General features: G+C 42.5%; 1 protein-coding gene across 9 annotated transcripts in view; it reads left to right on the top strand.

Moving 5' to 3' along the window:
• The window catches only part of LOC122560261 (protein NDRG3-like), a 129,324-nt gene that overhangs the window by 89,962 nt on the left and 22,973 nt on the right, over nucleotides 1-16,389 (top strand). For all 9 annotated transcript variants that reach the window (XM_043710770.1, XM_043710771.1, XM_043710774.1 and 6 more), the window contains 5 exons: nucleotides 3,841-3,944; nucleotides 7,514-7,579; nucleotides 11,255-11,306; nucleotides 14,072-14,119; nucleotides 14,794-14,829. In XM_043710770.1, the coding sequence (XP_043566705.1) occupies nucleotides 3,841-3,944; nucleotides 7,514-7,579; nucleotides 11,255-11,306; nucleotides 14,072-14,119; nucleotides 14,794-14,829 (306 nt within the window). The remainder of the gene's footprint in view (nucleotides 1-3,840; nucleotides 3,945-7,513; nucleotides 7,580-11,254; nucleotides 11,307-14,071; nucleotides 14,120-14,793; nucleotides 14,830-16,389) is intronic.

A 16,389-nucleotide genomic window follows, 5' to 3' on the forward strand; every position in this document is an offset into this window, starting at 1 on the left:
CAGAAATATTTGCCATTGTTCCTCCACTGTCATCCCTGTTAAGGTATTGCACCATTGAACTTTGGTCAGCTCCTCCCTCATAGCTCCATAGTTCCCTTTATTCAACAGAAATATTGTCACTTCCGATTGTACCCTCTCCCTCTCAAATTGCAGATTGAAGCTTATTGTATTATGGTCACTACTTCCCAATGGCTCCTTCACTTCGAGGTCCCTGATCAATTCTGGTTCGTTGCACAATACCAGATCCAGAATTGCCTTCTCCCTGGTCGGCTCCTGCACCAGATGTTATAAGAATCCATCTCTGAGGCACTCCACAAAGTCTCTTTCTTAAGGTCCAATACCATCCTGACTCTCCCAGTCTACCTGCAAGGAACAAGACAGAAAATTAACACCTTGGCTCTGTGACCTTTCATTACAACAACTGTGTAGAAAACACATTGATCTGAAACATTTAAAACTGTTTCTCCACTAGTGCTGCTGACTCGCTGTGTGTTCCCAGCATTTTCCATTTTTATGTTAGATTTCTATTATCCACAGTACTTTGTCTTTGTTTCCGTGAACAGGCGTGCCTAGTGTGATACTCAGGGAAGGCTAGTGTGAGCGATAATAAGACTACATACATGATCTTGGCAATCTGGGATGTATAGTGGTTCTGAGGAATGCGTCAAAGAGTAATGATGTAAAATGCTGATGCTGTACAGGGCAACCTTGATTATCCGAACCTTGATAATCCGAATTTCAGATTATCCAAACAAGAGCTCAAGGTCCCGATGCTTGGGTAAACTGTGTTATCCGAACATTCGATCATCCGAACAAAATACTCCCTGCCTGTGTTGTTTGGATAATTGAGGTTGCCCTGTAATTAAGATTTTGATAAGCTGAAATGCACAGGTATCCCAATGAAAGTCAAATCAACAGGAACCCTGCAAGGATGCCCTGAAGTGGTAACCACACAACCTCACTGCTGACAACGGGGGAGTGAACAAGGAACAGAAACAGAGAAAATAGGAGCAGGAGTAGGCCATTCGGCCCTTTTGAGCTTGCTCCACCATTCAGTATGATCATGGCTGACCTTCCAACTCAATAGTCTGTTTCAACTTTTTAGCCCTAGTTGTCACATTCTACTCCTTCTTGAAATCATGCAATGTTTTGGCCTCCATCGCTTTCTGTGAAGCAATTCCACAGGCTCACTACTCTCTCTGGGTGAAGATATTTCACCTCTTTTGGGACATGGGGTGGCACAGAGGCTCAGTGGTTAGCACTGCTGCCTCACAGCACCAGGGACCCAGGTTCGATTCTGGCCTCGGGTGACTGTCTGTGCGGAGTTTGCACATTCTCCCTGGGACTGCGTGGGTTTTCTCCGGGTGCTCCGGTTTCCTCCCACAATCCAAAAGATGTACAGGTCAGGTAAATTGGCTGTGCTAAATTGCCCATAGTCTTTGGTACATCAGTCAGAACGAACTGGGTCTGGGTGGGTTACTCTTCGGAGGGATGGTATGGACATATTGGGCTGAAGGGTCTGTTTCCACACTATAGGGAATCTAATCTAATCTAAACATCCTCTTGCATCTAGACCTTTTAGAATTTTCGGTTGTTTCTATGAGATTCCCTTCTCATTCTTCTGAACTGGAATGAAAATAATCTTATCTGATTCAGCCTCTCCTCGTAAGTCAGTCCTGTTACTTCAGGAATCGGTCTGCTAAACCTTTTGCTGCATTTCCTTTACATCAGGACCAACATTCCTCAGATAAGGAAACTAGAACTGCAGACAATATTCCAGGTGTGGTCTCAAGAAAGCCCTGTATAATTGCAGAAAGAATGACAGTATAAGGGTCTTGAATGGGAATATGCTAATTCTGTCTTCTTTTGGACAGCTTATAATTTAAGAGAAAAAACGAAAAAAGACCAGAGCATTTCTCACTGAAACTGTATACTGTGTAAAAGTCGAATATTTTAGACTATTTTTTAAGGTTAAATTTATGGGGTCAACTATTACATGGTTACCACTTTTGAAGGGCAAGAGGGCATTTTCTGGGGGGCATTCTTACACAAAATGATGAAGTAATTTTAAAACCTCAACTACGTGATTCCTGATGAAGGGCTCTGGCCCGAAACATCGATTTTCCAGCTCCTCCGATGCTGCCTGACCCGCTGTGTTTTTCCAGCAACGCACTCTCAACTCTGATCTCCAGCATCTGCAGACCTCACTGTCTCCTGTATGACTGTATTCCAAGTGTGCTACAGAGGAACTGAGCTCAACTGAGCTGCAGACAAAGGGAGGTTGTCACCTGACTCTGACCTGATGTGTCTTAAACTTTCACGCCAAATTGCTGTGAATTGTACATCAAAACACATAAAAGCACAAAAAAAACTCATTTCCTCATTGTAACATTGATGTACAGTATAATACCTTGATTTGCAAATGTTGATTTGTTATCTGTGAAGAACTAGGGTGGACCGTTGCACAAGATATATGGAAAATTTTAGATTTTTGTGGCCAAAAATGGGGGTCAACTTTTACGTGAAATCGATCTTTATTCGAGTATGTACGGTAAATGTACACTCCCCAGTCATTTTTGCCCCTGAAGGCAGCCAGATTACGCTTTGGACAGATTACACCTTCTGAAGAATGTTTTAGGAATTTCATTGGGAAATGCTCCAAATCTTTCTGCCTTTTTCTTTTAAGTTGAAATCGATCCAAGCTTTTCCTCTGCCTGGGAACCCTCCAACCACAAGGGATGAACTGGATACACTTTCCTCATTCCTGAAGAAGGGCTTATGCCCGAAACGTCGATTCTCCTGCTCCTTGGATGCTGCCTGACCTGCTGCGCTTTTCCAGCAACACATTTTCAGCTCTGATCTCCAGCATCTGCAGCCTTCACTTTCTCCTCGTAGATTTTCCTCTTTAGGTACCTACTGTTCACACCAATCCAACAAAGGCTGTCTAACAAAGCAGCTGATCCAATATTGACTATTTTCAAGTTCAGCTAATCTGGAGTAACCTGTGTGAAACCTCAGTTTACCGTAGGCTTTGCTCAATGGATTTTAATATTCTGCTGGCAGGACTGACCGATGATTTCATCACAACTAGAATTATGATTCATCTGACTAGGGATGGGATAGAGCTCAGTGGTTAGCACTGCTGCCTCACCGTGCCAGGGACCGAGGTTCGATTCTAGCCTCAGGGGTGGAGTTTACACATTCTCTGTGTGTTCTGGTGCCCTGGTTCCTTCCATAGTCCAAAGATGTGCACGTTAGTTGGATTGGCCGTGGGAAATGGGGGGGATGCCCTTAGGTGAGTTGGTGTGTACTCGATGGGTTGAATGGTCTGCTTCCACACTGTATGGATTCTGTGACTGTGACATATCACAATTTCACCGTAATTGCGATATCCCATCCAACCATTAGCCTTCATATTCCACCTACTCACTGTTGCTTTAGATATTTTGACTAGATCTCTTATCTTCTCACCCTTTCTGTTTCTATATCTTTTGTCATTTTCTGTAAAAAAAAATTCTGTGAATGTGAAATTGAATATGTAGTGCTTTTCATAATGGTAGGGCTTTACACCTGATGTCATACTTTGGAAGTGAAGTCATTGTTGGATCCTAGGAAACATGGTCATTGAGCAGTATACAGCAGACTGTACTATGGGGATCTGATTCAGTGATGGTTCCCGGGGGATAATCTTCACCAGGAGATTGCAGTCAATGGTGAGCAGTTCGGTGTAGGAAAGTGCCTGGTGCTATCTTGTTGATTCTTGCTAACTGCAGTTTCATTTTCCCATGGATAATTTTTTTCCCTTATTTTCTCCATCTCCTTAAACTGCTGTCCCAATAGGAGGAGCTGGACACAAACTTGGAATTGATCCAGACCTATCGACTGCACATTTCCCAGGACATCAATCAGGAGAACCTTCATCTCTTTGTCAACTCATACAACAGGTAGAGACATTTTTATGTAAGGTTGTTCTTTTTAGTCTTGGAACGAGCTCTGGAGCAATGCTATTGTTTTTAAAAAGAATGTTAAAATGTTGCTTAGAAAAGGTCAGTTTAATCCTATATTTTGTCTTCGACCAGAGGAAATTCAGGTTCCTTTTTTAAAACATTTATTCATGCATTTACAAATCAAGAAAATGGTGTCCAGCTCAAATCTTTATGACAAGAACAAAGGTTTCATACATTATTGACAGATAACAAGCCTCCATTCGACTGTTGCTACAAATAATAATTTCTAATGAAAAGATTACACTTTTACTCATTCATGTCTATATCCAACAGAGTTTATGTAGAAGACATTCCAGATTAGTGCACCTTGAATATATTCTGGATTAGTGGTGCTGGAAGAGCACAGCAATTCAGGCAGCATCCGAGGAGCTTCGAAATCGACGTTTCGGGCAAAAGCCCTTCATCAGGAATAAAAAAAGGGCTTTTGCCCGAAACGTCGATTTCGAAGCTCCTCGGATGCTGCCTCCACTTTGAATATATTATCTAACTGTATTCAAACTAATAAACATGAATATGTTATCTGGCAGCATCATGACATGTTCACATCTCCCAGCTGCAGGAATTACTTGTGATCACAGAGTAACCTCTGCTGATTATTTTTCCTCCCCCATTACACTCTACATTACACTAAGGGGGAAGCTGAATGGTATTACAGGTTGTTCTGCTACAATGCGCGCTTGGTTAATGCAAATTCGCTATAACACGATTGACAAATTGGGGACACTGTTTCTAAAGTGCAAACTTTTAAAACGTGATTACATCGCCAACACTTTAAGCGCTGAGTCTAAAGTGTAATTCCTTTCTGCAATGCGGGGTTGCACAAGAACGTAATCATCGCGTTATGGAAGAACTACCTGTATCACTGGATTGTTAATCAGCAACTCAGATAATGTTCTGGGAACCCAGTTCAAATCCCACCACAGCAAATAGTGGAATTTGAATGTAATTTAAAAGAATCTGGAATTAAGGGTCTAATGATGATAATGATCATGATCATGAATTCAGTGGATTGGTGATTGGTGGATAAACCCAACTGTTTCACTAATGTCCTTTAGGGAAGGAAATTGCCATTTGTAACGGTCTGGAACTACATATGACTCCAGACCGACAGCAATACAATTAACTCTTAACTGCCCTCTGAGTAATTGACTTCACCTGACAAAGGAGCAGCGCTCCCAAAGCTTGTGATTTCAAATAAACCTGTTGGACTGTAACCTGGTGTTCGTGTGACTTCTGACTTTGCAGAATTGAGAGCTGCCAATATTTTGTTGGTGGGGTAAGGGTTATATGGTGTGTAGGAGACTTCTACCAAATGCTGATCCCCACAGGTAACCAGCAGAATTTAATGTAAAATGTGAGATTCAGTCTAGGTAATAGTGACCATTAATCTACTATCAATTGTTATTGAAGTGAAGATTGCAGATGCTGGAGATCAGAGTTGAGAGTGTGGTGGTGGAAAAGCCCAGCAGGTCAGGCAGCATCCAAGCAGCAGGAGAATCGACATTTTGGGCATAATATTCCTGATGAAGGGCTTATGATCGAAAGGTCGATTTTCCTGCTTCCTGCAGTTACCTGGTGATTGACAATTAACTGCCATGTGATTGACAGTTAACTGCTGTAAAGCTACTCTGTTCAAGGACAGTTGAGGATGAGCTACAGATGCTGGCCTTGTCATCAATACCCACGTCTTATTAAACAATAAAAAAAAACTGGTTTTCTGTCTCTATTGGTGGCATCCATCTCTATGCTGGTGCATGTCACAAAATTTATTCCTGACATGGATGGAAAGATTTTGAGGGAACACTGAGCCAAAGTATTGGGTACTTTCTTGTCTGGTCCTGAAAAATAACCTGAGGCAATGCCCTCTGGATACTTGGTTTTCATTGCAACATGATGATGCAAATGGACTTCAGAGACTTGCTCTGTAGATCCACCCTGTGGTGAAAACTTGGGACTGTAATGACACTTAATATCGCAAAATTAATGAGCAAGTGCTGACCTAGCAGATTACAATATAAAATTCATCACAGAAAGCATGGCCAAAAATTGTAACCGGGAGTAGGGTTTATGAAACTGGAAAGGGTTCAGAAAGGATTCACAAGATTTTGCCAGGGTTGGCAGGTCTGTTCTGTAGGGAGAGGCTGAATAGACTTGGGGCTATTTTCTCTGGAGTGTCATGGGCTGACAGATGACGTTATACAGGTTTCTAAAATCATGAGGGGTATGGATAGGGTGAATAGATTAGATCACCTACAGTGAATAAACAGGCCCTTCGGCCCAGCAAATCCACACCGACCCAAAATTATGAGGGGCATGGATAGGGTAAATAGTCAGGGAGTCCAGAATTGGAGGGCATAGGTTTAGGGTGAGAGAGGAAAGATATAAAAGAGACTTACGGGACAACTTTTTCACGCAGAGGGTGGAACGTGTATGGAATGAGCTGCCAGAGGATGTGGTGGAGGCTGGTACAATTGCAACATTTAAGAGGCATTTGGATGGGTATATGAATAGGAAGGTTTTAGAGGGATATGGGCCAGGTGCTGGCAGGTGGCCTTAGATTGGGTTGGGATATCTGGTCGGCATGGATAGGTTGTACCAAAGGGTCTGTTTCCATGCTGTACAGCACTATGACCCTCTGAAGAGTAACCCATCCAGTCCCATTCCCATCTGACTAATGCACCTAACACTATGGGCAATTTAGCATAGCCAATTCGCCTGACTTCCACATCTTTGGACTGTGGTAGGGGAGGATGTGCAAACTCCACACGACAGTTGCCCAAGGCTGGAATCAAACCAGGGACCCTGGTGCTGTGAAGCAGCCGTGCTAACCACTGAGTCACCATGCCACCCCTTTAGTCAAATGGTCAAAAAGTCTTTTCCCCAGGTAGGGGAGTCCAAAACTAGAGGGCATAGGTTTAAGGTGAGAGGGGAAAGATTTACCAGGGACCTAATGAGCAACGTTTTCATGTGGAGGGTGGGGTGCGAATAGAATGAGCTGCCAGAGGAAATGGTGGAGCTGGGATGATGGCAATATTTAAAAGGAATCAGGATGGGTATATGAATAGGAAGGGTTTGGAGAGATATAGACCAAATGTTGGCAAGTGGGACTAGATTAGGTTAGGATATCTGGTCTGCACAGACAAGTCTGACTGAAAGGAGGTTTCTGTGCTGTACATCTCTATGACTGTAGAACAGGAAGTGGGAAAATTTTAAATGTATTTCAAAAAATCTGTTCATTTAATAATTTATATAAAGCACAAGAACAGAAATTGCTGGAGAAAGTCAGCAGGTCTGGCAGCATCTGTGGAGAGAAAACAGTGTTAATGTTTTGAGTCTGGTGACCTTCTTGGTTCTGAAGAAGCATCACTGTACTCAAAATATTTCCTGTGTTTTCTGCCAGGTATGCTGAATTCCTGTTGTAATTTCTGTATTTGTTCATTTCAGTTCTCTAGCATCTGCAGTTCTTTGTTTTGTGTTAATGATGTACTTCTCGCTCATTTTTACAGTCGTCGAGACCTGGAGATTGAACGACCCGTTCTTGGTGTCAATGAAACAACCGTTAAAACTCTGCAGTGAGTAACTATTAATTAGAGAAATTAAATGTGTACAGTGGAGAGTAAACATTGGCTAATTACTTGTTGACATAACAACAAGTTTCCTTTTAAAGTTTCAACTTCTGTTAGTGCTCCTTTAGGGGCTGTTAATTTGCTTAACATGTAATCAAAAAAGTGTGGACGGATATTTATTGGCATTGGTAATGGGTTGTAAAGTTAGGATCTATACATTTGCAAGTAAATCTAAATTTGTGTAAAGCTTGATTTCTGAGCTGCTCCTTCAGAATCTGGCTGCAGTAGTAATTGTCATAAAAAACTTTGTTAACTTATCCTAGTCAATTAAACTTGGAGCTTCAGGGATACCCACTACAAACCTGGTCATAGCATGAAAGATGCTATTTTTCTTCAAGTTTCTCTCTCAATCCATTGTTGATTTTTTTTTCGGCCATGTAATTAAATCTTGAGAGTCCTTTATTCATGATATTAAGGTGCCAACTTAGCAACTTTAGTGGTATTTTGCGATTCCACTCAGAGTAACCTCCACACTCTGAACAGAACATAGAACATGGAATATTACAGCACAGTACAGACCCTTTCAGCCCTCAATGTTACACCGACCTGTGAAACCAATCTGAAGCCCATTTAGGGAGAGTCAGGAATTCTATTCCAAGGACTGTCTGTTACATCTCAATTGGTTATTTGTCACATAATGCCTAAGGCCAGGAGTCCACTCAATGTGGGCATCACAACTTTGCTTAATATATATTTTCTTGTCATCATCCACCTAAGCTTGGGTTCTGTTCTGCCACTGTTTCAGATCAAATTTGTCACACCAAGGTTTGGGTGTTTTCCAGTTTTTCGATTCCATTTGGCAGCTTTCCTGCTCTGTATGGTTAAAGATTAAGCTACTGGCCCAGCAGGAGAGAAGACTAACATAATTGATAGGCAGATCTGCTCTCTAACGACAATTGGATGTGTGTGAAGCACGTGTTACGGCAAAGGAGGAGGCCATTCAGCCAAGGACTCTGCAGCAGCTTGTCAAATGAGCATCGTGCTAATCTCCTGCTTCCCCATAACCTTGTACATTAGTGTTATCTCTATAAACATCCAAAACCTGCTTTAGTTGGACTTCTGCGATTTTGTCTTTTTGTATTTTAGCTTTTATAAGTGACTGTAAAGTAACACTCAGTTCCAGGGCTTTGTAGTACAGCTGATAGTGTCCCTATCTCTGAGTCAGAAGGCCCAGATTCAAGATAAACCAGATGACCGTGATGATGTGTGGAAAGATGAACAAATAGGTTGCTCCAAAATAAACATATTCAGCCCTGTGTTCATCGTTTAAATCATTGTTTGTTATTATATTTGCCCAGTATAGTTAAAGGGAAACACTGTTCATCTGATTGGCTGCATCATGTTAAATTTTAACTTTAGGATTGAACAATCTATTGAACAATTTGTGGGCGGCACGGTGGCACAGTGGTTAGCACTGCTGCCTCACAGCACCAGAGACCCGGGTTCAATTCCTGCCTCAGGCGACCGGCTGTGTGGAGTTTGCACATTCTCCCTGTGTCTGCGTGGGTTTCCTCCGGGTGCTCCGGTTTCCTCCCACAGCTCAAAAATGAGCAGGTCAGATGAATTGGCCATGCTAAATTGCCCATAGAGTTAGGTAAGGGGTAAATGTAGGGGTATGGGTGGGTTGCGCTTTGGCAGGTCGGTGTGGACTTGTTGGGCCGAAGGGCCTGTTTCCACACTGTAATGTGATCTGTAATCTCTCATAGGCTGTCCATTCCTCTGACCTCACTCTCGCCAACTACTGAGCCCTTCAACCACTTCTTGACGCCAACACTCTCAGCCCTGACCTTTGCTGGCTTCCTGAGCTCTATTATCCACAAATGCCAATTCGTTCCAAGTCTCTGCACCCTGCATCCCATCCTGCACTGAGTCTTGCTCCTCATAGGCCCCTGTCGTCACTTGCCTCCATTGGTTCCCTGTTTCCCACTCTGTCCTTGATGCTCTGCCTCTTCGAGGAGAAAGTGAGGACTGCATAAGCCCTTCTTCAGGAATGGGGATTATGCCCGAAACGTCGATTCTCCTGTTCCTTGGATGCTGCCTGATCTGCTGCGCTTTTCCAGCAACACATTTTCAGCTCTGCCTCTTCCACCATCATCTCCTGTTCATTTGTATTATCCTGCTGGGGAGGTGATGGCCTTATGACATTATCACTGGACTGTCAACCCAGAAATCCAGACAATGTTCAGGTGATCCGGGTTCGTATCCCAGCACAGCAGATGGTGGAATTTGAATTCAATTTTTAAAAAAATTAGGAATCTAATGTTGACCGTGGATCCATTGTCAATTATCGGAAAAACCCATCAGATTCACTAATGTCCTTTAGGGAAGGAAATCTGCCATTCTTTACCTGGTCTGACCTACATATGACTCCAGACCCACAACAGTGTGGCTGACTTTTAACTGCCCTCTGGACAATTCGGGCTGGGCAATAACCTAGCCAGCAACGCCCTCATCCCATGAATGAATAAAGAGAAAACAAAAGGTTCTGATTTTGATAGCATCAGTCCTCCTCCTCCAGCTTTGAGCAGTTGACCATCTTGCCCTCCATATTCCAGAATCCTCTTTGTAAACACAATGTTGCACATTGCCTGACGTGTGTCGGGACATTTCTGTAATATCAAAAGCATTATCGGAGTCTAATTTATTACTTCTTTTTACTGAGACAAAACAGGATCTGTAACATTAGCGTCAGCTCTCAATTCTCCCTTTATGGAGCATTTGTAACAATACGAGTCATTAGGAAATGAAAAGCAATAGGAAACACAAACTCAGTGAACGGCAACGCTTATGAAAGTAGCACCTTAGACTGTTTGCCACGCACAATGACAGCTGTGTGTGCACGTTGTTTTCCATTTCTGACAGTTGCCAGTTAATGTTTATGTGATAACACTCTGTTGGCAGTCAAGACCTCAGCATCTCATTAGATTTCTGACCCATTTAGGCTAAATGGTCCCAGATTCTTGAATGGACGTCTTAGAGCTTTGGTTTTAACAAAGCTCTGAAATAAGATTCCAGTTGCTCTTCACTCTCAAGTTGGGAAATTCCCATAATATTTATTCCAGTATCAGTGACTTCTTTGTTTTCCTTGTGTTTTGCACAAATGTCTTTGGTCTCAACTAAATTTACAATGTCTCTTGATTTTAACATCCCAGTATTGGCTCCAGTACTCAGATCCATTAAGATGACATGAGGAGTGCAATTGAACTCCAGGTGAAGCGAGTACAGGCCCATGGCTAGAGAAGGACTGTAATGTTCAATGTTTCCTTATTTTTCCACTCTCTTCCTAAGACTTTGTACCTAACATGGCAATATGAATGGTGACATTGTAAACTTTTCAATCTACTACTGTACTTGAGCACAATTGGTTATAATGCATGTTTCTTCAACGTGAATTGGCTTTAACGCAATTGAAGAATTTAGACCATTATGTGTAGAGCACAAGCTTTCCTTGCTCGTATTGACTATAATGCAATTCTGGCCCCATTAATTTAAATGACACAGCTATTGTGCGATTTCCTTCTAAGGCAAGATTGAACCAAAAGGGAACTATCGTGTTATATCAGAACTGACGGTACACATGACATGAAAACATAATTCTAATTCCTTCTGTTTTTCTCCCAGGTGCCCTGCTTTGCTGGTTGTCGGTGATAACTCTCCTGCAGTGGAGGCAGTGGTGAGTGAATCAGTGCCTCATTTATTCATTGCTTGTTCTTCAGATCTGATGTTTTGAATGTGATTAACCCAGAGAATCTTGCGGGTTTCTTATTGCTATTCCCTCCATTTTCAGCAAGCTAGCTGGCCTGGGAGTTTGTTCCTTGTTCCAATTTGTTTTGTTATTTTAAATATCAGAATGCTCATGCACATGCCACTGTAACACGGCCAAGGGTTTATTGAGATGCCATATTAGACAATGTGGTCTATGTGATAAGGTACAGCGTACTGTGCAGCTCCACTATGAGAATAGCATGCTATGAATCATTAACTACTTCCACACCTTGGAACTCTGCTTTCTATGCATATGCTCAGTAGATCTACACGTCAAAGGTACATAGAATCTCAGAACACCTACAGTATGGAAGCAGGCCATTCAGCCCATTCACACCGACTCTCTGAAAAGCATCCCACCTAGACCCAATCCCCCTTACCTTATCCCTGTAACTTCACATTTCCCATGCTAATCCACCTGACCTGCACATCTCTGGACTGTGGGAGGAAACCGGAGCACCCGGAGGAAATCCACACAGACACGGGGATAATGTGCAAACTTCACACAGTCGCCCAAGGGTGGGATTGAACTCAGGTCCCTGGCACTGTGAGGCAGCAGTGCTAACCATTGAGCCACTGTGCCGTCCAAGGGAAGTGACATCAGAGTAACAAAGTGGAGTCAGTAAAATATATTAAACTCCTCTAATCATTCTGTTACCATGGTTACATTGCCCTTGTAACCTTCATGATCCTAGTTCTCTCACAGATTCTTCAGGTCATTCTATTCTAATAAATCTGTGAAGAGATTCCCAATGTGATAGACCAGCAGGTCTACCTGATCTGATGAGATAACGTTTACTTTATATCCAATGTTACGTGGAAAGTTATTTGAACTCATTGTGTTGCTCCCTGACAGGAAGAGACAGGGTAAACTATTTCCGCTGTTCAGGGATTCTAGAACTAGGAAGCAGGGTCTAAGAATTAGGGTGAGACCGTTTAGGAGAAATTTTAGGAAGCACTTCTACATGCGAAGGGTGGGAGAGGTTTGGAACTTACTTCCACAAATGGCAGTGGATGCTGGATCAGTTCTTAATTTTAAATCTGAATTAGGTTTTTTTTGTTAAGGAAAGGGATGTGGGCCACGGGCAGTTGTATGGAGATAGGCCACAGATCAACCATGATCTCGCTGAAAGGTGGAACAGGCTCAAGGGGCTGAATGGCCTACTCCTGTTCCTATGTCTGTCAAGAAGCCCAGAGCATCGAGTACTTTGGCCTTTTTATTCCGCACATGTGTCTTTTTAAAATTCAAGCTTGGTACACGACAAAATCTCTTGCTTAACATGTCCGTAGCTCTGAAGAGGGGTATGAAATGTGCAGCACCATCAGAGTTTGGTCTCAACATTTCTTCCTATCCCCTGCAACAGTTCATAGAATCCCAACAGTGTGGAAGTAGGCCATTTGGCCCAACTGGCCCTCCGAATAGCATTCCAACCAGGTCCATTCCCATTATGGCTTACCCACCTAGTCTGGACACTATAGGCAATTTAGCATGGCCAATCCACTCTAACCTGCACATCTTTAGACTGTGGGAAGAATCCAGAGCAGCAGGGGGAAACCTCATGCAAACACAGGGAGAATGTGCAAACTCCACACAGACAGTCACCCCGAGGCTGGAATTGAAGCCGGGTCCCCTGGTGCTGTGAGGCAGCAGTGCTAAACAATGAGCCACCCAGTTCCAGTTTCATTATAAAGAGGATGTCGAAGCACTGGAGGAAGTGCAAAAAGGATTTGCAAGGATAAAATCAGAACTGCGAAGATATAAATATCAGGAAAGTGGTGCTTTTCCTTTGAAAAGTGCAAAGAAATAACCTAATAAAGTGAAGCAGCCTTGATAGAGTCAACATAAGGAAGATATTTCTACATTTTCTTTTATGGGATGTGGTAATATTTTTTGCAAATCCAACATTTGTTGCCTTCTCCCTAATTGTCCTTGAACTGACCATTTCCTTGAGCAGTTAAGAGTTGACCACATTGCTAGTTATCTGTTGGCCAGACCAAATAAAGATGACAGATTTCCTTCTCCAAGAGACGTTGGTGAACCAGAAGGGTTTTTCCAGCTGTTATTGGTGAGTATCATTGTCATCATCACAGAGATTAGCTTTCAATTCTATATTTATTATATGGAATTTATATTCCACCAGTTACAGTGGGATTATGAACCATTGACTCCAATGTGCCTGAGGTCAGTAGCCCAGCGATGTTACCACTCTGCCACCATCTAACTTTGTTTTTTAAAGCACTTACAGTTGAGGAAGAAATATAACAAAAGGAGAGTGCTAGAATAGATTGGAAGGTAGAACTGAGTATGTAGTATAGGTAATTAAAAAATCAATAAATGGTAACAGCAGAACTAGATGTGCATTTGAAGAAAGAGGATATGATGAGGTGATGCTTCTGACACACTTGCTATTATAATGATTTGAAGCTTTGTAAGTTTCACTTCCACTCTGGCAAAGCACCTATAATGACAGGCAGTATAGGGTTTGGAGCAGTAAGTATTCCAGTCACTAACAAATGGTGCACTATAAGTGGTGTTCATCGATTATATATAGACTATATATATCCTTAATATAGGCTGTATTGCAATCCCCTGTGATGTGCAATTGTGATGTCTCAGGTGCAACTACAGGTTGCTGTTGCTAATCCTGTCCTGCTTTTTCCATTTCACTTCAGGTGGAGTGCAATTCCAGACTAAATCCAACCAACACAACACTGCTGAAGGTGAGATTTCCCTCAAGACCTGCAGGGCTTTCTTCTGCGTGTGTTCAGTGTATTAGAGCATTACACAAATGTAGAATAATTAAAAATAAGCAAATTCATCAAGATCTTCCTCTGATGAGAACATTTCCACCAGGCAGCAACAAGTTTGATTTTGCCTGATCAGTATTCAATCCTACCGTGTAAGTTCACTTGGCGAATATCCCCATCCCTGACTTAATGGCACGGGAAACATCAATGAAGAACAAGCTGAGAGCATTGTCAGGGCTTGCATCCCTGAGGAATTTCTGTGGGGATGTCCTGTGGGGATGAGCCTCCACCAAGCTTCCTGTACGTCAGACAAGATTTCAGTCACGGGGGATTTTCCCATCCGCCTCAGTTTTTCAAACTCTTCTTATCTGCATAGTCAATCAAATACTTACCTAATCCAGATTAACAATCATAGTCGGTGAAACAACACGGTTTGCCTATCGTCCTGGGTGCTCCTTTTACATTTCTTTACATCCTGCAGTAGGATTGTTGAATTGCCAAGTGACTGGAATGTTCTTGATCATTAAGAGATGGGACAGTAATATACATCAGCAGTTCAAACACTTGTCATGTCTTGCTTTTGATCTGCTGGAAAGACTAGAATCAGGCTGGACTTTTTCAGTAATGTATGGTCTCTTCCTTGACAGATGGCAGATTGTGGAGGACTTCCACAGGTTGTTCAAGTAAGTAGAGTTAATCCTGCCTCTTGCTTACCTTCTCTGGACGTGTTCACTGTTTCTAAGCTGCCTGGGATGAACATTTCTGATCGCGGCCCATTTGGGATGGACATCTGGATTTTGTTTGTAGGTTCTGGTACTTCTGTTTCTCATCCCACTGTTGAACAGGAATAAAAGGTACAAGTAAAGTCGCCATTATCCTACTGGACCACAGGGCGGTCTCTCATTAGACAGAGAAAACTGGTAGTGGTTGAACCTGAGGGTCTCTGCATCTCAGGAGAGGGGAAAGAGATTAAGAAGGAGAATCCTTGATGGCAACCTCAGCTGGTGTGGGAATTGAACCATGCTATTCGCATTACTAACCAGCTCAGCTAACCAGCAGTTATACCTCAATGTTTGAGAGTGAGTCCGTTCGAGATATTAAACGCAAATCTATGCAGCTTGATGTGTACCATCCTTTATTGAAAACAATATTTAATCTCTCAAACAACTGTTGATTTTTCCTTTAATTTCTTCTTTTCCAATCAATTTGTCTCACTTTGCTTTTAACTGGTGTGGTTGTATCTGATGAATGCAGTTCTATCTCATGTGATTTCCCTCATGTGATTGATAATTAGGGATATATTAATGAGATTGATAAAGTATAGACACATCTTGTCTCATGAGACAAGTGATGGGTTCCTCTTAGTGGGCAACATTGCAGGCTGGATCCTACCCTTTGATCTGCTGTGGGTGGACTCAGATTGGCAGACACCTTAAATCTGAGTGCGGAAGGCTCAAAGGAACAGAAGGAAAGAGGGGGAAAGAAACCAAATCATAACAGGAATGTCTCCCTGGTGAATATCCACATAGGGTTGAAGTATGTGAGAGAATGTGAATCCTTTTTTAGAAAAGGCATTGTGACCAAAATATGGTTTCACTTGCCATTACATAGAGAACTCTTCTGAAAACTTGGTCGCTTATTGGTCCATGTTTGGTTTGGAGTGGGGCCATGGGGAGAAAGTTTTCTCCACTGGTGTTCTTTCATAGAAAGAAGGTCTGATTACTTGTAGTTGCCCAGAGGTAGAGTTCTGCAAAGGGCTCGGAGCAAGGGTGCGGAATGCTGAAGGGTTACCTACCTTTTCAGTTGTCTCTCCTTTCCAGTAAGGAGCTGCCTGCAAGCCAACATACTTTCTTACACAACATACACGTGGCTAAAAGGAAGCAAAGAGTTGAAGCTTTTAATCTTGCACTCATCAGAACTCGAAAGCAAGAGACAGAGTTGAGAAGGGAGGCCATTTTATATATCATGAGAAGAAGATGCTGATTGGCTGGACTATCATTGACGTGGAGATACAGCAAGAACAGTTAACTGTTAATCTTAATTCTCAGACCAGGCAGGCTAGATTGTGATTGATCGGGGGTTTAGCGTCGTAGAGATGTACAGCATGGAAACAGACCCTTCGGTCCAACCTGTCCATGCCAACCAGATATCCCAACCCAATCTAGTCCCACCTGCCAGCACCCGGCCCATATCCCTCCAAACCCTTCCTAATCATATACCCATCCAAATGCCTCTTAAATGTT

Source organism: Chiloscyllium plagiosum, chromosome 20, assembly GCF_004010195.1.
Source record: "Chiloscyllium plagiosum isolate BGI_BamShark_2017 chromosome 20, ASM401019v2, whole genome shotgun sequence".
NCBI lineage: Eukaryota > Metazoa > Chordata > Chondrichthyes > Orectolobiformes > Hemiscylliidae > Chiloscyllium > Chiloscyllium plagiosum.